The sequence below is a fragment of the Euleptes europaea genome, chromosome 3 (assembly GCF_029931775.1).
Source record: "Euleptes europaea isolate rEulEur1 chromosome 3, rEulEur1.hap1, whole genome shotgun sequence".
Classification (NCBI taxonomy): domain Eukaryota; kingdom Metazoa; phylum Chordata; class Lepidosauria; order Squamata; family Sphaerodactylidae; genus Euleptes; species Euleptes europaea.
Window position 1 is genome coordinate 41,389,149 of NC_079314.1, and position 25,923 is coordinate 41,415,071.

The 25,923-nt window shown below is 42.1% G+C and overlaps 1 protein-coding gene across 3 annotated transcripts in view; it reads right to left on the reverse strand.

Annotated features, from left to right (window-relative positions):
• UPF2 (UPF2 regulator of nonsense mediated mRNA decay) overlaps positions 1 to 25,688 on the reverse strand; it is a 50,893-nt gene extending 25,205 nt beyond the window's left edge. For 2 of the 3 annotated variants that reach the window (XM_056845905.1, XM_056845906.1), the window contains exons 1-6: positions 25,592 to 25,688; positions 18,732 to 19,111; positions 15,813 to 16,592; positions 7,448 to 7,608; positions 6,088 to 6,285; positions 4,294 to 4,443 (exon numbers count right to left, since the gene is read on the reverse strand). In XM_056845905.1, the coding sequence (XP_056701883.1) occupies positions 4,294 to 4,443; positions 6,088 to 6,285; positions 7,448 to 7,608; positions 15,813 to 16,592; positions 18,732 to 19,093 (1,651 nt within the window). In that variant the 5' untranslated portion in view covers positions 19,094 to 19,111; positions 25,592 to 25,688. Of the gene's footprint in view, positions 1 to 1,957; positions 2,021 to 4,293; positions 4,444 to 6,087; positions 6,286 to 7,447; positions 7,609 to 15,812; positions 16,593 to 18,731; positions 19,112 to 25,591 lie in introns of all 3 variants that reach the window. The other variant, XM_056845904.1, reaches the window with a different exon arrangement.
• Positions 25,689 to 25,923: the final 235 nt, after the last annotated feature.

Genomic DNA, 25,923 nt, shown 5'->3' on the forward strand with positions numbered 1-25,923 from the left:
GAGAGAATTACAGAGCTGAGCCATGAAGAAGTAAAAAAAAAAGGGGGGGGGGAAGAACCTAGACTTGTAATCTACTCCCAGAGAAGTCAAGGTATCAGTGTATACATTTTAGGGAATGAAGATATTTTGTGTACCTGGGCAGGATACTAGGTTTGTGGATCTTTCAGCTCTAGAATTGGCAGCCTCAGTATCATCACTTATTCCTCATTTCAGGTTGCTCTTCGAAATTGCCCCAACAACACCAAAATGAAGCTCACACCATAAAGCCCATTACCAACCTTGCACACGGTGTTTATGATTGCAGACCTAAGGACACTTTCCTGAGAGTAAGCTTCACTAAATAACATGTAACTCACTTCCAAGTAGAGCTGCTCAGGATCACTCTCAAGGAGCAGTAAGCTTTATAATGAATTTTACGCAGTAGAAGCGCTACATAAAGTTATGACTAAAAAGACCACTACTAGATTCGAGTCCAGTAGCACCTTAGTGACCCACAAGATCTTTGGAGTATAAACGTTTGAGAGGCAAAGTTCCCTTCATCAGATAAGGAGACAACTGGTGTCCTTTTGGTTGGCCTTCCCACAAACACCAACCACATTAGGTTCTCTTCACTGCCCAGGAAATTCAATTAAGCATTCCTTGGCCATGTACGGCGTATATTCTGTAACATACATGTGGATAGTTCGGTCAAAGTAAAGTTTTAAGTGCATCTCTTAACTTCTGCTCTAACAGAAGGACTATTGCCCAGTCAGAGCAAATGCTTCCCATTCAGTCTCTTAATGCCCAATGGCAAGGAATGGAGAGAATGCAGAAATCACTCTCGTGTGGCAATCTGCCTTTATGGCAGGCTTGAGCAATGGTCAGTCTTCTCATCTCTGTATAGCGCCTCTGTTCATATCAGCAAGGTCTCCTACTCTAGGAGAAAAAGGGAGGATGGCTAGCTTTCTTCCTTCTATTACACAGTGTTATCATATCCTCAGAAAGAACTAGCTCTTTTAGCCATAGACACTGATCTTCCTGTTATGAAGATCAACACAGTCTATTCAGCCTAAGAACACCACAGACATTCTACACAATTACTAAACAGAGGAATATCTGACTAAATATAAGTAGTTCAGTATTTAAACACAACTTTTGGGATAGGATTAAAGTTCTACAGTTAGTGAAAATTTATGATTTCCATCCACCCTGTCCCTCCCCAATACAGGGCACAATCTTGTTCCTGATTTTGTGCTGGGCTTCAGCAATGGTTTGCAGACTCACTCAATATGTTACATATAATGATGTAACAAGGAGAATGCTACCAATCTTGCGATCAAATTATTTTCAAATTCCCCAGTGACTGAAACATTGCCAACAATATTGCAATGTCTCAACAGAAAGCCTTTACCACCTTCGAATTCTTACTAAACGTGTTTGGTTTGCGAACTCAGATTAAGCTACCAGAATTTTATGGCAGTTAGCACCATCCTGGTTTCTGTCGAATGAGCCTTTGGGAGGTTTGAAAGCAGGCCTTTTGTTGGACCACTAGCTGAAACTGAAAGCACTGTGCCTACAACTCGTCCCCGCCCAGCACTTCTGAAAACTTTCATGTGTCTAGTTTCACTCAGTGACTGCACTGATTACTAAATGCAACTCAAGAATTAATTCAAACAAACATCTGGCACTCAAATTCAGCACTGTCTAGCTGTAGAACTTAAGCTCATTGCTGAATGGCACTTTTAATTAACTACAGGACCCAAGTCATTTTCTTTAATCTTCCTCTCCATGAGGAAGACTACGTGTGAAGACACATGGTCTTATATATTTGATCCTATGGAAGTTTTATAGAGCACACAAATATTTCTTCCACTTGTCCATCATTTGACATTAGCTCTTCCTAGCTACTCTCCACCACTTGAGAGCTTATCTATGTCACATATCCTCGACTCCTTCAAGATACCACCTCAAAACTCACTTCTTGCAGCTTGCTTTCCGTCACTACTGTCAGCTCCGGTGCTATCTGCTCCCTGTTTCTTGCCTGATCACATTAAAAATAAAATGAAAAGATTTAAATATACCCATAAAAAGCATGGCACAGAAGCAAACTTTTTAAATGAAAAAAAAAAAACTGGTAAGAAATTGCTTCTTTCCTTTATATTCAAGTTCCCTCCCCAAGACCCATCACTCTCCCCCTCATACCAATATGCAATTCATATTTTCCAACAAATTTGGCATGAAGCATATTTGTAATATTCTATGCTAACTAGGCTAGCCTGATCTCATCAGATCTCAGAAGCTAAGCAGGGCCGACCCTGGCAAGTATTTGGATTGGCGACCCCCAAGGAATACCAGGGTCGTGACATGGAGGCAGGCAATGGCAAACTACCTCTGAAGGTCTTTTGCCTTGAAAACCCCACCAGGGTCACCATAAGTCAGATGTGACTTGATGGCAAAAAGGAAAAAAAAGCTAGCTATCATCAATAAACTGTAAAAAAAAAAAAATAGAGTATGCCATGGTGAAATCCTGTACAGCATTTGAAAGGGGGAGAAATGAAAGTGGGCTCAAAGTCAAAGTGGGCTCTTCTCATAATGTACACTTCTTTAAGAACAAGCTAATTATGAGCTCCATGGCACAGAGTGATAAACTGCAGTACTGCAGTCCAAGCTCTGCTCACGACCTGAGTTGGTTTCAGGTAGCCGGCTCAAGGTTGACTCAGCCTTCCATCCTTCCAAGGTCGGTAAAATGAGTACCCAGCTTGCTGGGGGTAAAGGGAAGATGACTGGGGAAGGAACTGGCAAACCACCCCATAAACAAAGTCTGCCTAGTAAACGTCGTGATGTGACGTCACCCCGTGGGTCAGGAACGACCCAGTGCTTGCACAGCTTTTTAAATATACACACATTCTACTAGAGTTTTGGTATCTGCTTGCAGTTTTAGAGAGAAACTACAGATGTACCTAACTGTTTCTCCCCTGTAGTACAAACAATATCTTTTATTAAAATATTTATATGCCACCTTTCCCGCCGATCATGGCAGTTTACAAAAAGTCCTAATCCACCAGCAAAACTGAGCCATTAGCTGCCAAATGCCCACCTAAAAAGGCCGCTAGTACAGGGTTTGCCCCGTACTTTGCACGAAGGGCATTCAGTAACATCAGAACTGCCACTGCAAAATTGCAAGTCCTCATGGTGGCCAGCTAGTTGAAAGGGGAGAGCTCAACCAGGAGGTAGCCCCGGGAAGACCCAAAGAGGTGAATAGGCTAATCTCGAGCAGAGCCGTTTAAAAATCAGATTTTTTTGTATTTTTGTTTCATTTTCTTTATACCCCATTTTACTCCACAACAAAGGCTCCAAGAGAGGTTTGCAACATTGTTCTCCCCTCCTCCGTTTTATCCCCATAAGCAACACCTTGTGACGGATGTTAGGGTGAGAGAGTGACTAGCCAAAGTAACCCAGCAATCTCATCAGAATCATGCCTCTCCAATGGATTCGTCTAGATTGACTGTCATTTGAGCACATCCTCCAACTATGTATCAATACCAAAAACTTTAATAGAGGATTTGGGAATAATTAGCTGTGACTGAAACACCAGACTTCATTCATGGCAAAAATTACAGCATGGGTTGGGTTATGAAGGGTCCTGCACACATACCGAATGTTGAGCTTGGAACCTCTCGTGTTGCCAGCTGCCAGTTACGTCAACAGCAAAACATGGAGTCAGTTCAAAAAGATTCCAAGCTACCTCTTTTTTTTTATTATCAAGGAAACGTACTGCTGTGAACATCCCAATATATCACTATCCCCATACATTTGGCATGTATTATCCTCTGTGAAAAACCTCATAGCAATGTAACACGATTGGGGAAATAAGTTACACAACTGTCTGCCAACTCCACATGTGCAACTCAACAGCAGCAGGGGTAAGGATCGAGCACACATTACCTTAATGTTATTAATGAACCCTTGCCAGCGGTTTTTCTGCTTTCATGGGGCACAGGGGCGGTCAAGTTTCAGGAGCGAGTATCCCTGACAGTGTATGCCAACAGTAATGAACACTACTTTATTGTTCGTATTACGCTGTTCCCCTTCCTGCCAGAGGCATAGAAACCTTTGGCCAGGGAAATGCTAAATGATGAGGCTGTGTGACAGAGCAGCTAGAACATGTACTGCACCTGTTTGGCAACGCTCCCCAAATGAGTTGGTATCACGAGCAGCACATCCAACAGCGCATGGGAAGCAATGTGAAAGACTGTGCATCTTGCTGAGGATTAGATCAGCAAGACAGACAATACCTCTCCAAGTTATTTTTACCTTGCTCATCAAGAAGCTTCTTTGCAAGATCTTCTGCTTCATCCCCACACTCTAACTCAAGGGGATCATCATTAATATCCAGATTCTCCAGCTCCAGCTCCAAATCTTCACTAGCAGACACGTCTTTGTTATCTTTAACTTCTTTCAACTCTGTAGCAAAATACATAATTTCTTCTATTTTTTGCCCTTCAACTTTACATATTCAAAAGCAGTTCAATATATCTGATATTTAATATGATTGCTCTCTCTGCATCTTTCAGACTTCTTCATTTTCCAGGATGTCACAAGCATTTCCTGCTTCTGCCAGAAAAATAAAGCGTGGGTGTTCTTTTGTTTTTCACAAAAGGAATACAACAGCAGCAACGTAGTGTTTGCTACCAAAATTCATACAAGGCTCCATTTCCCATACATCAATCCCAACTTATCCAGACTGCATATGTTACTCATTCACCCAAGTATTGCAGATGTTGGCCATCTAGCTAGATACAGTGCACTTTGTCAATATAATTCATTCCATGCTTGTTGTAATTGCTGACATTCAGCTAAAAGATTTTCTCCAAGGGAAAACCATCGATTCAGGAGATAATACAAACAACCATTGAACACTAACCACCATCCCCCATCAAAAATACTACAAATTTAGAGCAGAAAATGCTAATGGGGGGGTCCTGAAATCTGGATGTGGCAAAACTATGACTGAACTTGTTTCACATAATTCCATTCCCCAGTACTTCATGAACTGGGAACAACTTAAATCAGGATGTTTTCAAAGAGAAGGTAAAGAAGAAATGCTCCGAAGTCTCTGTATTGCTTTCCAACACAGCTATTTCACAGCAGGCTCGTTGCCTCACCCACCAAGAAATTTACTTATGAGAAAGCTAACCTACGTGCTCCAAAGAGCAGCCATTTCCTCACAGAGTAACTGAAGCAGATACAAAATCAGGTTAAGATGTGGGGAAGGAAAGAAGAAGCTGGAGGCTCGGTGAGCAGAGAAAACAGAGGAAGGCAACAGGAACAGGGGGGCTAATCACTGAGTGGTCACCAGAGACGAGGGCAGAGAGGACAGCAATATTGTGCCTGGACACCCAGTTGCACAAAATGCTATGGGCCTTCACTTACGGCATAATTAGCACCCATCAGGACCATCTGAAACAATTTATTTTCTCTTGCACAGATTTCTAAATACATGGGGATGTATTTTTGAGAACATGCAGCTCTAAGTGTGGGAAGGCAGTTTTGGTAAACTGCATCATGTTTACTCAGAAGTAAGTCCCATTATATAATGGAGATTTCTTGGGATATACATAGTGTACATAGGATTGCAATTTTAATCTACTAGTTAACCTATACTAGGCAACGGATATGGAAAGAAATATTTTAAGGCAAGGCTGACAACTGATAGCATCATAGATGATCAGAGGTTCATACTTAACCAAATGTTCATTTTGAACTACAATCAGGACAACGTTTGCTTTCAGCAAGTGCCTCCACTTTCAATCTAACTTATTTCCCTGGGGAACTGTGTAGTAAATTGCAACTGAAAATAAGGTGAATTTAAAATAGAAAAAAATACAATTAAACATTTTTGACGTATTTAAAGACTTCACACTTAGCCAGCTTTGGTAAAGTAGACCAGAACAGCACGTTTACACCAAATGCAGCCTGCCTTTTCTGGACCAAGCTGGTGTCACTGGTTTAAGCTACAAAATATACTCATGGTGCAGAGCTTACATCTGAGTAAAACCCTTCCCTCTACCCCAAAGTTTTAAGAGAAGAAATGCCAAAATGTCTTACCTCTAGAGTCATCTTTACTGGAGTCCTTATTCTGTGAACATCTTTCATTATCCTTGAACAGGATAGCTGGTACAAATGCTTTTAAATCAATAAGATTCTCATAGAAATTTCGAGCATCTTCATCTTCCCAGATGCCCCCCTCTAAGTCATATTCACCAGGTTTGCCAGGAGTAAAAATGTCAATACCAGGCCCGTGTTCTGGAATCATAAGATATCAATAATGAGGTCATCTACTTGATCAGTTGTTAGCATCTGTTTTTCATCATCTACAAACTTCTCTCAAGTCTAAGCCCTTGGTTGCCACTAAGTATAAATCAGGCCAAAATCAGGACGCCTTGCCAGATTTGGGGTGGGGGTGGACAACATACCAGTCAGCAGGGATCAAGAGATGGGAATAAAGCAACTCAATCCAAAGAAAAAGTTGTTAAGGCACCTAGTGAACAAACGATTGCCAACTGGCCTGGAGAAAAGTGTCCTTTAAATACAGGTTTAATCAGATGTTATTTACACCAATGCCATGAAAAGCATTGCTGGCCCATTTCTGTTCTGTATGCTAAGCATACAGGGACGGGACATATTTCTCCAGGCCAGTTGGCAGCCCTAAATGAACATGAATCTTCAGTGTTCTGATGCCAAAATCTTGAATTAGGTCAAAACAAAGCAGCAGGGTGACTGGTGGTGGTTGGTGATAGGAATCCTATCACCCCTGAGGTGAAAGATTGGCACTAGTTGAACTATGCCCAGAAACAGACAGGGAAAGTGCTGGTGCCAACCTTTAACACACTAAAGGGCCTAGGACCAGAGAATCAGAAGGATCACTTCTTCCCACACTGTCCTGATTTAGTAGTTAAGATCCTTACCTCAAGCATTGCCCTGGGTGCCCTCAACCATGAAAATAAGGCAGATAGTTACTAGAGACAGCTCTTTTTCAGTTGTGGCATCCTGTGTCTGCAAATGTCCGTCCCCGCCCCTCCACCCCACCCCCGGGCAAGTCTGCACAAAGCCTACATTGCCAGGAGCCAGGTCAAAACATTTGTTTGGCCAGGCTTTTAAGTGAGAATTCCCTACCTTTTAATTGATCATCTCAGTATAGATATCATAGCATACATTCTGCTGTATTTTGTGATTATTCTGGCTTGCTTTTAAGCAGTTGTGCTGTTGGGCTTTGGCTGCTAGATTGGCTTTATTGCAGACTTGATTACCTTTACTTGTTCTTACTTTCTTGCAATCTGGAAGCCACCTCAAGCATTCTTCTGGAGAGGTCATACACAAGTCCTCTAAACAAATAAATGAACCTCTCCAATGGCTAACAAACTGAAAACCCTGCCTCTGCCAGGGCCAACCCTAGAAGATTCCATACCTTCCGGTACAGGCTTATCCTGTGGAAGATCAGGCATATTTTCATCCAGGAGATCAGCTAAAGACTGAGAGTTTGCCAACAACTTCTGATACGACAGGGCAAACTCTTCATACTGCTTGTGTCGGTCTTCACTCAGCTCCCCTTTAGAGTGCAGAATACGCCTGGAAAAATTGTAGGGAACCAGGGAGAAGAGGAAAAATACAAAAAAAGTTTGCTAATGTTTACACTAAATCCAATCTAATAACCTTTCTAATTGCAAGTCCCTAAGGTTTTAATGCCTTTAATAATCACACAATTTCAAGCAAAAATGCATGGTTACACATTAATCAGTATCTGTCTACAAAACATTCAGAACAAAGTTAATGGTTTTTTTTAAATTATCAAGCAAGAACACTTGCCACTCTAATAACCAGTACTGCTTATATCTGATGTGAGGAGCTTTGACTCAGGAAAGTTTTGACTCTGAAAACCTTGCTGGTCTCTAATAGTCTGGCAAAGCAACAAATGTGGCCAAAAGTATTCCAGTGCCCAAGATGGAAAACCCAAGTAGCCCCTCCCAACCTGGTAGCAAAAGAGAATAAATTAAAGATGGCAGTTTGGTTTGCTTCCCGAAAACTACAACCTGAGACAAAGTACTTCCTTCTGCCTTCTTGTACAGCAGGCCCTGAAACTCTCCATGGGACTAAGCATTTAAAAACCTCAACTCTAAGACAAAAAGGCAAGAGGTGAACAAAAAGGTCTTGGCACCTGGCCATGAAAACCCACCCTGGGTTATACTGGCAGTGAGAAAGAGATGGCAGCACATTCAATGGTATGCAGCCAAGATGAAGGGTGAAGAGCTAACACAAAACCTTGCACTGCTGCTCCAGATAGTATACTCTTGAAAATAGTAGCTCCACAGTAGGTGCTTCCAATGTATTACTTCTGTTTCAGAACTGTCAACGTGCTTACTTGCTGCTTTTACTGAAAAACTAGAAATGCTGCAAAGTGGCAGAAGCAAAGTTACCCCTTAACCAAGTGATCCCACCAAGTCCAGAATTTGCTGCCAGTTTTAACCAAAGTCCCTGAAAACAGGAAACTGAATTGTTTATCTTTGCTAGGTCACTAGTATTGTTTTTCCAAAACTTGAACAGCTATTCCAAAAGATTACTGTTCAACGGTTTTTAAAATGGGCATATTTTAAACATCTTAGCTTGTGATATTCCATAGTCAAGATGGACATGAAACTGGGTACAGTGTTGAAGTTTGTCATCATGACTTTGCGGAAAGGAACCCAAACTCTCCTACAACAAAGTGCTTTATAACCAAACAGTACTCTCTGCTAGCAATGTGTATCACTGGACACACAACCCGAAGGAAAAACTGCAGAAATATGATAATGGAAAGGGTTAGAAAAGTGCTTATAAAGTGAAAGGGACTGTGGACTATACCATTAACTACAGGACACATTATCTGTTTACTGCTGGTGGTTGGCAATAGGAACCCTATCACCCCTGCAGTGAAAGACTGGCACTAGCTGAACTATACCCAGAAACAGACAGGGAAAGTGCTGGTGCCAACCTTTAACATGCTAAAGGGCCTAGGACCAGAGAATCAGAAGGACCACTTCTTCCCACACTCTCCATATTTATTAAAGATCCTTATCTCAAGCACTCAATTTGCAAGATCTGAGCAAGGCTGTCAAAGATAGGATATTTTGGAGGACTTTGATTCATATAGTCTCCATGAGTCGGAAGCGACTTGATGGAACTTAACACACATCTCAAGCACTGCCCTGGGTGCCCTCACCCATGAGGATAAGGCAGATGGTTACTAGAGACATCCTGCTGTCACTGCATTATTTTCTCCAGATGTAGTACCGTATATACTCATGTATAAGCCGACCCGCGTATAAGCCGAGGTGCCTAATTTTACCCCAAAAATGGGGAAAAATTAGGCACCCGTGTATAAGCCGAGGGTCGGCTTACACAATGCCCCTGCCCCAGGTCGCCCTCCCGCCCGGCCTCCCGGGCCCTCCAGACCCACCCCAACCCCAGCGCCACCCCTCCCAGGCCCTCCACACCCACCCTGCCCCCAGCGCCACCCTAGGGAGGCACTCAGGGCACTCAGGCAGGCCCTGCAGGCCTCTCCCAGGCCGCAGAGAAGGCGTGGGGGGGGCGGCGTGGGGGGGCAGCGTGGGGGGGGGCGGCGGGGCCTGCCTGCACTCAGGCAGGCCCTGCAGGCCTCTCCCAGGCCGCAGAGAAGGCGTGGGAAGGGCGTGGGGGGCGGCGGGGTCTGCCTGCACTCAGGCAGGCCCTGCAGGCCTCTCCCAAGCCGCAGAGAAGGCTTGCGGGATGGCGGTGGTAGCGACGGTAAGTTCCCCCTCTCTCCCCCCTCCCCTCGCCTACCGTATTGACCCGCGTATAAGCCGAGTTGGCTTTTTTCAGCCCTTTTTTTGGGCTGAAAAACTCGGCTTATACGCGAGTATATACGGTAACATTTTTCTACACTGTATTTGCATTCTGAATCATGTCTAATACTCTGTTTCAGATTTCTGTAATCTTAGTCTTAGAACATTGTTTATTAGAGGTCTTATCCTATTGATTGCATTGACATATACTGTGTAATTCACCTTGAGTCTCAATGAGAAAGGTGGACTATAAACATAGTAAAATAAAAACAAATACTCCCTCTCAAAAAGATACAACTCCTTTTTGTCATACTAAACATGAACAAAGGGCATAGAATATTTAGCCCACCATATTAGAACAGGACCTGCTTTATGCATTTCTTGTATTTTGAACTTCATCTTAAAGCACTAATATAACCTGTTCTAATATAAGTAGTTAACCTGTCAAGCAGCGTTTAGTTAGTAAGAGAGTACACATATGACACTTTAAAAAGATAGCAACTCTTAATAAGCTTAATATACCTTCTGGGTCTATGAGAGTTTACGTTACACATGCCTTTACATATGAATCTGCCTTATACTGAATCAGGCCATTGGTCCATCAAAGTCAGTACTGTCTACTCTGACCGGCAGTGGCTCTCCAGGGTTTCAGGTAGAGGTCTTTCACACCACCTAAGATTTGATCCTTAGTTGGAGAGGCCAGGGATTTAATACAGGACCTTCTGCATGCCAAGCAGAGGCTCTTCCACTGAACAGCATAACTAAGTTATAATTAGTACTACGTGTATATTCTTAAGAAGTACACATTTGAATATTAGATGTCTTTACAATTTTTCTATTCTGTGACCAAATATATTAGAAATTACAGAACCATCATGCAACATAAAATTAATAGGTATATGACCCAGATTCTTTTATCATATGAAAGGTGCTCCAACCCCTTAATAATTTGGTTGCTTTCTTCTGTACTTTCCCTTGTTGATTTATCCTCATTTGAGAAATGATACCTCACCATAGATCTAGAAAGAGGAGAACTAAAATATTGGGGCATTACTGCCCATAACATACAGGGACATTAAAAGATTGGCAGTTTTATTCTCAATTCCTTTCCTAAAATTTCCTAGCATGAGAATATCCCTGTTTCGACCGCTGCTGCATACTGAGTTGACATTTTCATCAAGTTATCAGTTACAGTCCTGATCTTTCCCTCTCATTCTTTGCCAGGTCAGACCTCATCAGCATATATTTAAAGTTAGGACTTTTTTGTTCTGATGTCCTTCACCTTACTTTTACCAGTGTAAGTATCATTTGCAAGTTTGGCCATTACACTGTTCACTTCCAATTCCAAATAATGTATGAAGACATTATATAGCACTGGTCTCAGTACTGATCCTTGGCAGACCCCACTGCTCACTCCTCTCCACTATGAAAACAGTGCACTTATTCCTACTCTACACCTCCCAACTTCTAGTATTCCTGTTATTTAACCAATTTTGCCTCCATAAGAGGATCTTTCCTCTTACCCTGTGACTGCTAAGATTACTCAGGAGCATTTGGTGAGCAACCTTGTCTAAAGTCTTTTGGAAGTCCAAGTACATGATGTCTTCCAAGTCACCGTTTGTTAACTTTCTGAAAGAACTCCAAGAGGTTGACATGGCAAGGCTTCCCTTTGCTAAACCACACTGATTTTCTCTCAGTGAGCTTTGTTCCTCTAGGTGCTTAATAACTCTACCTTTAATAACAGTTTCTACCAGTTTACCTGGAACAGATGTTAGGGTAACTGGCCTGCAATACTTCTATGTCACTCTGACGCACATTTCCAGTTGCTATTCTCTCAGTCCTGGGGGGCGGGGGGGACACAAAATTTCCAACACTGTCACATCTAAACTTAGTGAGGTAACACTGGTTTCTGCAATCGAATGAAGAGTTTCTCCAGTGTAATCAATGGGGTTTACACTAGAGTAACAGTGCATAACACTGAACTGTAAGACTGAGCCATGAAACCTCATTCTTCCACCACCACCCCTCTCCAGAAATGAATCTGCCCCACATACACTTCCATCACAGTTAAGAGATATGACTGCACCAGTCTTAACTGAAGTTAATGCTAACTCATGGTCTCAATCTTACAGAAAGACCTCTATGTGCCCCACCTTTTAATACTGTGAAAGTATGTGTATACACACAAACAAAAAATCCACTTACTTCCAAGCTGGCATATATTCCAGACCCACCTCTAGCCTCACACAGGATGGCACATACAAACCCATAGACAGATCTTGTTACTGTTTTTACAATATCCGCTACAGTAGCAACTAATCAGAAAAAAGCCTAGAGCTAACATTTAAAAGGTAGTAAGAAGCCAAGGTTGCACGCAGGTGTCCAATTTAACCACAATTTTAATAAGTGTCCCCAACTTGAGCCAGGCTCACATGCACAACTGGCTCCTCACTGCCCCCCCCTTCTTGCATGGAAGGCCAATGAAGGAATGGCAGTGTGAGACTAACCCCCGTTTCCTATGACATGCAACTTCACCAGAATTATATTTTCTTCCACAAACTGAGATCCTAAACCAAAATTAAACCCTGGTTAAGAATCCCGGGTTTGGTAGGCGGTGGGGAGGTGGGACAGAACTAATTCCAGCTATGCTGCATACCAACATTCATATGTCATCGGAGGGAGACTCCAACATCATCCCAGAGCAAGTGTGAATTGTGCGCATTTTTATTCAACACGGTTAAATTGCATGCCTGAAAGCAACTGATGTCTTCTCTGCTGTCTCACGTAGGTACAAGCCTGCCCATGCATAATTTAAAAGAAAACTAAGGATACCTCAAAAAGCAGAGAACAGCCCATGCACCTCAAGGGGAGAAGCATGTGTGTATTATCAACAAGGCATAATACATTCAAGAGAAGCGAGACAAAACATGTAGAACTGTAACAGAGATGCACTGGGGCAGAGAAGCACAACTATGCTTAAATACTAAAACGAAACAAAGAGCTGGAAGGAACCCCAATGGTCATCTAGAACCAACCCCTGCACAATGCTGAAAATTCACAGCTTCCTACCCCACCCGCTTCTCCAGTGACCCCTGCTCTATGCCAAGAGGAAGGCAAAAATCTCCAGGATCCCTGGGCCCATCTGGCCTGGAGGAAAATTCCTTCCAGACCCCCAAAGTGGTGACTGGCATTACCCTGGGCACATATGAAAAAGCCACAAGAGCCAAGCACTGGCTCATTCCTTCCTACCCTCCCTCTCACAATCAGCCTAAATTTATAATGAGCGACAGAATCAGCTCTGCTTAAAAATCTCCAAAGAAGGAGAACCCACCACCTCCTGAGGAAGCCTGTTCCACTGAGGAACCACTCTGTCAAGAAATTCTTCTTAATGTTTAGCTGAAAACTCTTTTTATTTAATTTCAAACTGTTGGTTCTATTCTACCTTCAAAACAAAATAACTCCACACCATCCTTAATATGACATCCTTAATATGACTATCACATCATCTCTCAACCATCTCCTCTCCAGGCTAAACATACTAAACATTCCAGGGTAAACGTACTAAATATTCTTCAGCTTTTCCTCATAGGACTTGGTCTCCAGACCCCTCCCCATCTTTGTTACCCTCTTCTGGGCACGTTCCAGCTTATCAACATCCTTCTTCAACTGTGGTGCCCAATACTGAACACAGTACTTCGTGAGGTCTAACCAGAGAAGAGTAAAGTGATATTATCACTTTACATGATCTAGATACTGTGCTTCTGTTGATGCAGGCCAAAATTGCATTTGCCTTTTTAGCTACCCTATCATACTGATGACTCATGTTCGGCCCCTTGAGAGCTCTTATCCAGCCCAAGAGCCAGCTGAGGCAACGCCCCCAGTCCCGATCTGGGCTGGTCAGCCCGCTGTGGACTCATCAGCCAAGGCAGCAGCCCGCTCCCAATCTGGGCTGGCGAGGCCCGACCAAGTGACATTTATGTCATATCTGGCCCTTGAAACAAATGAGTTTGACACTGCTGCCCTAGATCCTTTCCCCAGGTGCTACTACCAAGACAAGTCTTCCCCATATTATAATTATGCATTTGATTTTTCCTCCCTGAATGCAGAACTTTACATTTGTCTCTTCTGAAATTCACTGTTAATTTTAGCCCAGTTTTCCAGCCTGTCAAAACCATTCTGTATCTTGACTCTGTCTTCTGTTTTTGCTACCCTCCCAATTTAGTATCATTTTCAAATTTAATACACATCCCCTCTCTTCCTTCATTTATAAAGATATTGAACAACACAGGGCCCAGGACAGAACCCTGAGGCACTCCACTTGTCACTCCTCTCCAAGCAGATGAGGAACCATTAACAAGTATTCTTTGGATGCATATTCATCCTAACGGTAGTGTGATCCAAGCCACATTTTACCAACTTGTCAACAAGAATATCACACGGAACCTTATCAAAAGCCTTACTGAAATAAAGATAAACTACATCCACAGGATTCCCTTGATCCAACAAGGTAGTAACTCTCAAAAAAGGAGATAAGGTTAGTCTGACATGACTTGTTCTTGAGGAACTCATGCAGACTCTTAATAATCACAGACAACTTTTCTAAATGCTCAAGGACTGACTGATGATTTGTTCTAAAACCTTACCAGGTATGGACGTCAAGCTGACAGGCTGGTAGTTACCTGGATCCTTCTTTTTTCCCTTCTTGAAGATGGGGACAACATTTGCCCTCCTCCAATCTTCATGTACCTCACTTTTCAGCAGGAATTCTCAAAAATGATGGAAAGAGACTCCAAAATTAAATCGAGTCCGTTTAGCACCCTCTGATGCAATTAATCTGACCCTGAAGACTTGGTTTCATTTAAAGAAACTAGATGTTTACATACCACTCCATGCCTATTCTAGGCTACAACTCGTTCCTTCATCGTGTGCTCTCTTTTTGCCAGGTTGACCACTGTTTCCCTTGCAAGAGAAGACCGAGGCAACATAGGAATCGAGCAGTTCTGCCCTCTCTTCATCACCTGTTAAAACTCCACTATCCTCTCCCTGCAGTGGGCCTACCACTTCCTTGTTCTTTATCTTGCTCCAAACATAACCAAAGAATTTTTTCTTGCATGTGTTGAGCATCTCTTGCTATCAAGATCATAATCAGGGCAGTAGGACACCTAAGCAAGTATTCTTTGTCCAAGGAACACCAAATGTTTTACTGACAAGTGGAGACACAAACAGCCATCACCACTAGCCCATACTTTTGGTGGCTCTTAGCTGCCAAATACTATAGAGGCGAAATCTTATCTACTTTGTGCTGCAGAGGTACAGAGCATTTACTGAAATGCATAGTAAGTCATTCCAGGCTTAGAGTATTGACTACCATTTATTTTGAAAGTTTTTGCCTCGATTAGGTATGTTTTCTGCCTTCTAATTTCATTGTCCACCTATAGCATATTCATCCTTTCCTCCATCCTCATTTCCCAACCTTGTGGCCACTTTACTTCCCCCTGTTCCAATCCCACTCCACCTACCTTTGTTCTGTATAAACCCCAGAAAAGTCAACTGCAGTGCGCCATGATTCATTTCTCCATCTGACTCACATCAGCCTACTTAACCATAAACTGTGCCAATCGCAACACACTCATTAACCATGTTCACACAGAAGAGCAGAAGTTCACTATGGGAAGCCAGAACTAAACATAGTTTACTAACACTGTTCTCGCTCTTGTACCCATTAAACCAAAAAACATATGCACTTGATCAATTCTAATAGTATGCAGGGGGGGGATTAAAGCTAAATCTACTTTATCAACAATCCCATATCAAGGCCAGGTGAACAGACCAGTAAAATAAGTATAAGATGTAATTCCAGTTTTCAGTCAAAACAATAAGCATTACAGCAGCACAGGTTTTTAAAAGTTCTTATCCAAACTATTTTGGTACTAATTAAGAATACTTAAATTCATTAAGAGCATTTTAAAATTTCACCTGTTCTGTCTTTCAATATTTTGTAGTTCCCTGTGGTCCCTTTTCAGATGTTTGGTCAAAGATGTAAAGTACTCTTTCAGCAGATTTTGGAAAGGCTGTTGTTTTTCTGGGCTAATAATTTCACTAGGAGGGAAACTCAAGTTAAATTTATCTGCTGCACTTTTTACTTTCCTTGGTACCAAACCAGCAATGTCATCTCCGCAGTGCCGGCAAAAGCTAATGACCACCGAAACATGCGTGTGAGATTCCCGATCAGCATTAATAATGTTTTTTAATTGTTCATAGATTAAAGACAAGCCTTCCTTGTCAGTGAAAATCCCAACTATTGTCAGTTCTGCAATGAACCGCAAGTCCGTTCTTAGTTTAGTGATGTTGGGTGTTTTCTCTTCTTTCCTTGCTTCAAAATGCTTTTTCCAGACTTGAAGAAGTGATGGGGCAAAGTCAGCATAACGCTGATGAAACAGAGAACAAAGATGCACAGCACAGTTTACATCTGAGATTTTCAATTTTGCTTCCACTATAGAAGCTACAGCTTCTGCAATGTACTTGCTTAAATTGAGACCACTGAAATCATGGGACAAGGAGTCTCTCTGCTGCTCCGTGATAGTTTTTAACTTCTTAACAAAGGCAGTGTTCTTCTTGAGGCTTGAATCCAGCCTACTAAAGAAGTTTTCTTCAGGGCGGTTGTCTGATGCATTCTGGTTTTTGCTTCGGAGTTCCTTTCTTGCTTGGTGGCGCTCCCATGCCTCTTGGTGGAGCTGATGCGCCTCTTCTTTCTCTCTGTAGAGGATGCAAACAGTCAGTAATATGTGTGTGTTTTTAAAGACAACAATGCAGACCCAACATTTGGAACTAGGAAGCAAATGAATCATTTAGGAGCAAACAAATTCTGCTGTCATCATGTTTGGGTTTTTCCTCGTCATTTATATTGCCTACATACTTACATAAAAAATCTACAGCACCTTCACTATAAAGCCACAGGCCTGACCAAAACAGTACTTTGAAACTGTTGCAGAAAGTTGGGACGGAAAATTTTTCAGCGCTTCATTTTTACTTTAGAACAGAGACATTTCATTGTTTCACACATTCAGTAGAAAAGAATATTTAATAAAATATTAAAACAGCATGGCAGTTTCAGAGTGGTTAATGTTCAGGTCATCTTCCCTAGGAATTATGTAAGAGAGTACAGGTATGTTTTACAGATTTGTAAACTGGGTGAGAGGAAGATAAAACCAATCAGTTGAATATATAACCTGACTTTGTTATTATTTGGGTTATTATATGTATCTGTGGTTTTGATGTGACTACAAAGCTAAAATTTGTATTTATATGTCATTTCTCATATGGTGGAAGGGATATCATAATAGCCAATCTGACGTGAAACTATTAAGTAGTCTGGTAGAGAGTAACAGTGAAGCTGTGACACCTCAATGACCTCCACAGAAGATAATTAAATAGATGAATGGACAACTATATTCATGGCATATTGTGCAGATCTTTGGGTGTCCTAAAGTTAGCATATTGGCAGTTTTCAATGCCTTCAAGAATATCCGTAAATGGGAACAACGTAAGAGAAGCATGTGCTATACAGCATGCCTCAACAAACCCCAGACGCAAGGTTGCCTTGCTGACTAGAAATTTCGTTACTGTTCCTAGTATTTTCAGTAATTAAATTATTGTAGTGTCTTTTGGTGATCTTCAGTAGAAATACAGAGCTTATTATTTCAAATCATAATTTTTGTTGTGATATAAAAATGCATGTACATGAAATTCTACAGCCAGTAGAACCCAATATTTACTTATGCATTACACAATATTTACCCAACATTTACTTACGTACAACACTTTTGTCATAGCTTCAATAAAATTACAAAAAAACTATGAAGTGCTTTAGATTATATTTTGTGACTACCATATTTTCTAATTATTGCTATTAAATTACAATACACTGAAAAATGAGTCTGCTTCCAATGCCTTTGAGTTGGCTCCTAGAACCAAAACAAATTTGTCAGGGTCTGCTACATTGTCTTTACATTTTTGCAAGTCTTATTCTAATAAAAATCATTTCCACATAAAGCTTTGAATTTGATGAATATAACATTTAAGCCAAATATTTCAGTTCGTGTTCTTGCTACTGCTGGGGCATAAGATTGACTGGGTTGCATTCAGGTTTTATTTATTAAATAAAATAAATAAATTTATTTATTAAATAAAATTGAATCAGATCACAGCCTATTTCTGGCAACAGAAAATTTTCCAATTCAATTTTTTCTGGAAAAGCAGTAACACTGAAGCTTGGGGGTCGAAAATTCTGCACAAGTCCTTTCTACTAGCTAAGCAAGACCAAACACATTCTTTTAAGCATAACCAAGGTGTTGAATTTCTTCATAGTGTGGCATGGGTATGTAAAGTTCTGTTCAAGGAACACAACTCTCTTGGGAACACTGAAATAGTTACATGGGGCTATTTGGATGCTGTCCTTCATATCTCAATCTTTTCAAATTCAGTACTGCCTCCTAAGCCACCTCCTTGGCCTCCCAACACAGCAGCAGCAATTTCTTCTGCAGACAAATACACTAAGGTCCTTGCACATTTGCAGGACTTGTTGACTTGTATGCTAATCCAACATTGTTTTTTTTAAAAAGAGTAGGAAACAGCAAAGCTTCACTAAAAAAAAGAAGTGCCCCTTCTCAAGTTCCCCCCCCCCAAATAGTTTGGTTTGCTCTACCTTACAATTCCTATGCTGAAAAGCAGGACTCCTCTACTATAAAGCATTCAGCCCCCCCAAGTTCTTGCTTGTTGGGGAAGAAAGACTACCTGCCTCCCTTCCAGGAACCATGCCCTACCATCAAAGTCTCTCATACTCCCCCGCCCACCAAGAACCCAGGAGACTAGCAAAACAGCAACAATAGACCTTACTTCAGCTGAGCAGCTGCCTCTTCTTGTTGCCGCTTTACCTCCTCCTCTTGTTTCTTTTTCTCTTCCTCTTCAAGCTTCTGCTTTTCCTCCTCCTCTTTTCTCTTCTGCTCTTCTTCAGATTTTATTTTTTCCTCATCTTTCTTCTTTCGCTCCTTGTCTTCTTTTTTCCGCTTCTCCTCTTCCAGCTTTTTCTTTTTATCGTCAGGCGGTTTTAATGTCTCTCTCTTCATGCCAAGCCTAACATCCTCTTTGGGTTTATCTCTGCTATTTACTGTCCGCCTGTCACTGAACTCCTTATCTTTGTTACTTAATGATGTTTCTTTTTCTTCCATGCTTGCCGACTTCTTGCGCTCAGCTGGCATTATGTTACCCAGGCAGATCTGAAAGATTAACATCATATAATCATTACATTCAAGGGGTATTAATCAAGAGCCCAAGCCTGTTTTCCTAATGCATGTCCAACCAATGGGTATTTTGCACAGTATTCTACCAAATATAGGACAGTTACTATCAGTTACATGGGATATAATCAGTTAAGAAGTTTCTGCACAAACCCCACGCTTAGAAAGGGGATCTATGTAAGTGAACAGTATTTTGTTTGCATCCACCTCCCAAACTACATCTCTTAACTCCCCAAGATCTATTCCACAGGGGTGCAGACTCACATTACCTTAGGGCTGGACTGTCTCTGATACAAGACCAAAACAATGACCAGCACTATGGGGGAGACAGGCTAGTACTAGAGATTATCCTCATCTCTCCCTCCCCCAGTGTGTAGTAGCCCTTATACCTTATCATGACACACCTTCACACCACTGGACACTGCTGGAGAGAGAATACATGGTATCATGACCCAGGATGTTACTACAAATTGGAAAGTGGGAGAACTTGACATGGAGATGCTGTTTGCAGTGGAAGCCACAAATCTCCTTATAATGCTTAATTCTACCTGCAGGAATAGACACTGTAGATTGCCTTTTCTATTCAGGCCTTCAGATGACTGAAGCCACTGAATATTACCAAGAGAAACATTGATAGTGAACCAAGTTTTTCTTAAAACATAATTGTAGACAAGCTCAGGTTCAACAAAATCAGCAAAAAGTCATTATTTTAGATAAAAAAAGGTCTCCAAGAGAGCATAAGAAGAACCCTGCCTGGTCAGATGTTGGTCCAATTAATTCAACATCCTGTCTCACACAGTGGCCAACCAATCACTCTGGACAGCCAGCAACAGGGCATAGAGGCAAAGGCTTCCTCTGAAATTGCCTTCTGTCCCTGGTATTCACAAGTTTACTGCCTCTGAATGTGGAAATTCTCTTTAGTCACCATATCTAGTACTACTAATAAACCTACCCTCCATGAGTCTATCTAATCCCCTTTTAAAGCCATGTTCAATTAAAGGTGAACATGAAATTTATCGTAAGCATAGGAAATATAGGCTTCATCTTTAAAAAATCAGAAATCTTAATGGTTTAAAAAAGGGCAACAAAAAAGAAAACTATGTTCCAGACTTTCTGATCACCTTTGTTAAGCCACAGTCAAGGCGGCCTTTTCCCCACCTCTGAAGGCAGCTGGTCCCTTACCTCTCCCGCCCCGACTTAGCCAGTGATCCATGCGACGGTCACCTCGAGGCTGGATTAGTGTAACTCACTCTACCTAGGGCTGCCATTGAGACTGATCCAGAAGTTCTAGCTGGTGCAAAACACCATGGCGACGCTTCTTATGGGGTCCTCGCCGTGAGATCATATAACACCAGTGCTAAAGCAACTGCACTGGCTCCAGCTGGAGTATCGGATCAGGTTCAAGGTGCTGGTTTTGACCTTTGAAGCCTTACACGGTATGGGACCATCGTACCAGCGGGATCACCTCTCTTGGTATGCCTCCCACAGAACTTTGTGCTGTATGATCAACAACCTACTGGTGGTCCCCGGCCCAAAGAGAATGTGGCTGTCCTCAACAAGGGCCAGGGCTTTTTCAGTCCTGGCCCCGGCCTGGTGGAATAGTCTTCCTAGTGATATCAGGGCCCTGTGGGACCTTAAGGAGTTTCACAGAGCCTGCAAAACAGAACTATTCCTCCAGGCCTATAACAGAGGGCAGCCATGAGCTGTTAATCGTTGCTGGCCTCCCAATCTCCCCCCCCCCAAAACTGCCATCTGTAGGGGTCCAATCTGCTTGTCCGGCCCATAGTGGCTACTATTTTTACTGCTATTTGATGCCATCTTGTTTTTATAGCTGTTATAATTTGTGGGTTTTTTAATTCAATGTTTTATTATTTTAAGTGAGGTTGTTACCTGCCCTGAGCCTGGTCAGACGGGGAATGAGGGCAGGCTATAAATACGAAAAATAAATAAAATAAATACTATGAGGGAAAATTGTTACGATAGAATGAGAAGCATGAATTAACTGTTACTGAGGTCTTGCTTTTCTATTACAAAGATGTTCAGACTAACAAACACAATGGTCAAAATAATAATTTGTGAATAAGAGTACCATTGAATAAACTCAATTATAGCCTTTTATCCACTACTTTTATTCCCCTACTGCAGATCTCCAATTAACATGCTTTTGATCAGATCCTTAAAGCTAATCATTATCTTCAAGTATACCCATGTGTTGATATAACTAAAGAAGAAAATGTACAATTAAGGAAACTTCAGTAAACCCCTTTGCACATTATTGAATAATTTCCCTTTTAAGATAAAAAAACTACTTTTTCTTACTGTATTTGGGTACTCTTATACGGATATAATTTCTTTACACATGATAAACAATATGTGTAAATATTATTTCATCCTACATCAATGAAATATGTGCACTTGTTTTGTTAAGTTCTGAATTTGAAAACAGACATTGCCTGGCATTAATAGTGATATTCAGGTTCAACCATACAGAAACTACTTGAGGAACAACTGAGAAAAACTTTATTTAAAAGCATGTCTGATCTTACAAAAAAAATCTCTTCCAGGCCATGTGATAGCCATTTTTCCTTATAAACTGTAAACATTAATTTTGAAGTTAACATCCTCTCTAATATGGTTGTTCCTTTTAAAAACTAGATTAGTGGCTTCAGTCTTTGCATTTAGTTTATGATTGTTGCAGACTCTGTTATAAAGCTTTATAGAATGAAGATTTAGAGCCTGGAAAATGCTTATTATAAAGCAGCTAACTCCAGCATTAAAATTTACAGTGGAATAAATCTGGAGTCCAAGAAGAAATTACCTACAACCTGCCAGAGGGCCATCCCTCTCCAAACCACACACTACCTTTGCCATTTTTCACAATTCTAAAACAGCTACTGCAGCTACCAAAGTATGGTATTTTTAAGCCATTATATTACTGGCAATCATCAGTCAGGTGCAGACCAGCTTTAGAAAAAAAGAAACTTGAGACTACGGTGACCTGCACATTCATTATTTGTGCAGAGGAATGTCATCTGCTGTCGATTGCTGCCCCATACTAGAAGTGTGACCAAGCTAGAGAGTGCAAGTGCGGGACAGGTGGTAATAAAGCATTTTTCTTTTCTACTCCGTGAAAACAACATTTTGTCCTATGTTAACACCAGATGATATAACCAGCAACCCACAGGAAGATAAAAGAACTATAGAAGAATCTTTTCACAAAAAACAAGAACATGGTGGGAAACAGAGCTGGGGATGGGCCCTGATTAGATGTTGTGTTTAACTGAGGTTCAACTTACCAAGCAGCTGGCGACACCCTCTCTTAGGTGCAATTTCAGGCACCACTTATTCAGAATGCATACAAACATCTCATCTAATTGTAAGAGACACTTTCTATGCCATACACATTTTAGGTTCCTAGTTTTGTTACACAAAGGCTTCTGAATTTTCTCACGAACTTTCTTTCTGTACTGCAAAAGTGACAGAGTGCTCTTGCTTTCTCCTATAATATAAGACTTGGAATACTTAGCAGAGTTCTATGCGCTATTTACCTAAATACAGACCCCTCTGGTATAAAGGGAGTATTGTGTGCCACTTCTTGGGGCACACTTATGAGGACAATATAGATGAATCTGTAAAGTTAGTTCTGAGACCTCAGTTAATTGACTGCTTATTATTTAACCAGTCAAATACTCCATGAAATCAAGAATGCCTGTGTGTAAGTAGTGCCCCACCTTTTAAATTTTCATGACATTTGACAGTCCTTGCTTCTCAGCACTAGAAGAACTAGGATCAGTCAAACAGCATCTCAGTTCACCTAATTCACAAACCTAATTTTGACTTTTGCAGTTACTGTGTGATTGATATTTTCAAGTAGATCTGTAACTGAGGTTAATGGGTAAAGGTAACTGTTTATTGGGAAATCCAAACAACAGCATCACCAGATCAGTGGCTTGCTTTGCACTATCAGGAGCAAAAAGTAACTGACGTTTACATTCATAATACAGAATTTGTGTATCTGTACAGTTCTATTTGTATGGCCATTTGCCAGTACAAAATAAACCACTAAAAGGAAAATACAGTAACTATTTGCTTTCTTCAGAACTGTTCACATCATAACAATGTACTGCAACAGTCAATTTGATTGTTGCCCAACAGCTAATTTTGGGTTTACAGTTAACATACATCTCTTCCTAGGTTATAGGGTTTTAACAAATGAATACTTTAAAAGTCTCATCAGTTGACCAGTCAACTATTTTTTGTTCAGATGACAAGCCCTAGACATCTAGTTGTGTATGGTGAATCCTGCCATAGGGCAAGTGTTCATGTTTTAATGATCTTTAGCAGAGGCTAACAAATGCCAGGCGCCAGGGCACCATGGCACTTAAATTTCATTGTGGCACCTAGTATTTTCAGCAGTTATTTACTGTTAAGTACCCCTTGGTGATTCTCAGTAGAATTACAAAGCTATCCCTCACCTAAATAAGGTCAGGGATAGAGGTTAGCTTTTTGTTGTGAAGACTACCAGGGTTTCCCCATATTTAAATACTACTACACTTTCATTATAGATTTTTAAAAATGTCAAGAAACTGTGAAGAGTTTACAATTAGGTTTTGTGGTAGCAATAATCAGAAAGTATAGTAATTAAGATAAAAAATCCTGAAGGCTGAAAAAAGTCTGGCTCCTAAATTTTGGGGGCAACTCATCAAGCCGAAGAAAATGTGTCAAGGCCTGACCTTTAGTACATTAACAGTCCAATAAATATCCTTCTTTCACAATATAACAGTATGCTCGCAGATACTATCACTATGGCACAGAACTCTTAGCAATTCACACTGCAGTAATCTGACATGATTTCCAGTACTCTGCAGTTTGAAAAAAAATTCAGCATAAGCTAGGAGGGAGAACGATGTAAGCCACTTTGAGGCACCACTGGAGACAAAAGGCAGAGTATAAATGAAGTTAATAAACAAATGGTACAATATGTGAGAGTCTGTGGCACTTCTGGATTGAAGCAGGAAGGCCTGTAAGCCTAACACCAAAATCAATCCAAGCCAGCTATCTTTGCTTTTCACACTACTCCATAGCTCAGCAGACTAGAGGCAAAATCATCCACAGTAATAAGTGGCTACATATATGCTTTGTAATACACACTAGAGTGGCCATTAGCAAGCTTGAATTTCTGTGAGGGATGCCTGACAAAAAGTTGGATACCATTGGCATAAGGAAGATGGCACATGCAAACCTGAAACAAAACAAAAATCACTTTTGTACCTCAATACTACTGATGCTGCTTTACTGAAAACCATCAGCCCTGTTAAGCTGAATGCAAATTACTCCCAAGCAAGCGTGCAGGAAGTGCAGCCATAACCAGTCAAAAAGACAGACCCCTCTGTTGCAAGCCAGGGCTGTTCAAAGAGGGTGCACTAGTAAGAATTTTATAGAAGAAACCGCTCAAAGCACTCCTAAAAAAGAAGTCAGCTAACAGATCACCAAACTTGAAGGAAGCATGAAGGAAGAAGTTCAGGGGTGTTAATGAGAAGAACAGAAAAGAGAGACAGGGAAAAAAAACACAGAGAGATGACCAGCACCACCAAGACCTATTAGAAAAAGCGAAAGCAAAACAAAAACAAGCAAGTCCTTACACAGCTACAAAGACCACCTTCGCATAATTTTTTAAAAAGCTGACAGTGGTTCCCAGCCTTTTTGTTATGGGGACCCACAAGTCCAAGCACACTTAGAACGGTGCCCCTAAAAGAAAGGAACCATGCACAAACAATAAAACTGAAAACGCCCAGGACTCACTTGCACAGGCTTCACAGCCCACTTCTGAGTTTAGGCCCACATGCAGTGAGACAGTGAACTGCTGGAAGGGAATACTCTCCCCTCCCCACCAACTACCAGTACAACAATTCTGTCTCTCCAGGTCAACTTCCGCCACATTCAAGAGTCCCCAAGATCCCCCCCTTCACACGTGTCCAGCAGCCCTTCCCTTCCTCTCCCTTGTCAACCCTTCTCCCCTCCCATCGCAACAGGAGGCCATATAAACACACGAAGTTGGGCCAGCTTGACATCCAGACGGGAAACTCCAGGCCCTTCGGGGGCCGCGCTGCTAAGAGACGCTACCGAGGAGCACGGCGGGGTCTGCGTGTGTGAGCGCGCGGGGGGGGGGGAGGGAGGCTGCTGACCAACTAACAAAGGCCACCCCCTCCTCCACCTACTCCCTCCCAGGTAGCCCTTGAGGGGACAGCCGGTGGGGGAGGGGAAGAGCAAACAGGTGCCCCCCCCCACGCCGCTCCTTCCCCTTTCCTCACGGGAGAGTCCGGAGATCCCCCCCCCCACACCTCATCCCTGACTAGGCCTTCCCCGCCCCGGCCCTCGCGGCTCCCCCGGGCCGCTCCTTCCCCCACCCCATCCATCCATCCCCGGTGCTGGAGATCGAGGAGGGGAGGGGGCGGTTACCTCGGCCTGCCATCCACATCGATCCCAGCTCCTGCGGCTCCGCCAGCTTCTTCTTGCCCCCCCCCTTCGCCTCAACTCTCTTCAGGACGAGGACCCCGCCCCCTAAGCTGTTCTGTGCGACGCCTGCTCGAAAGCGTCCCTCAGCCGCCGGACGGGGGCCCGTCGCCCGGCTAACAGCAACGGCGCTGAGAAGGCCGCAACGATCTGGCTTCGGTGGGCGGCAGCTCGACCGCCCATTCGGGTCGGATTCTAAGGCGGACGGGAAGCGCTCTCGTCAGGCATTGGTACGGACAGCTTTGTCTAGGCGGGCAGGGTCCTGAGGCGGAGAAAGA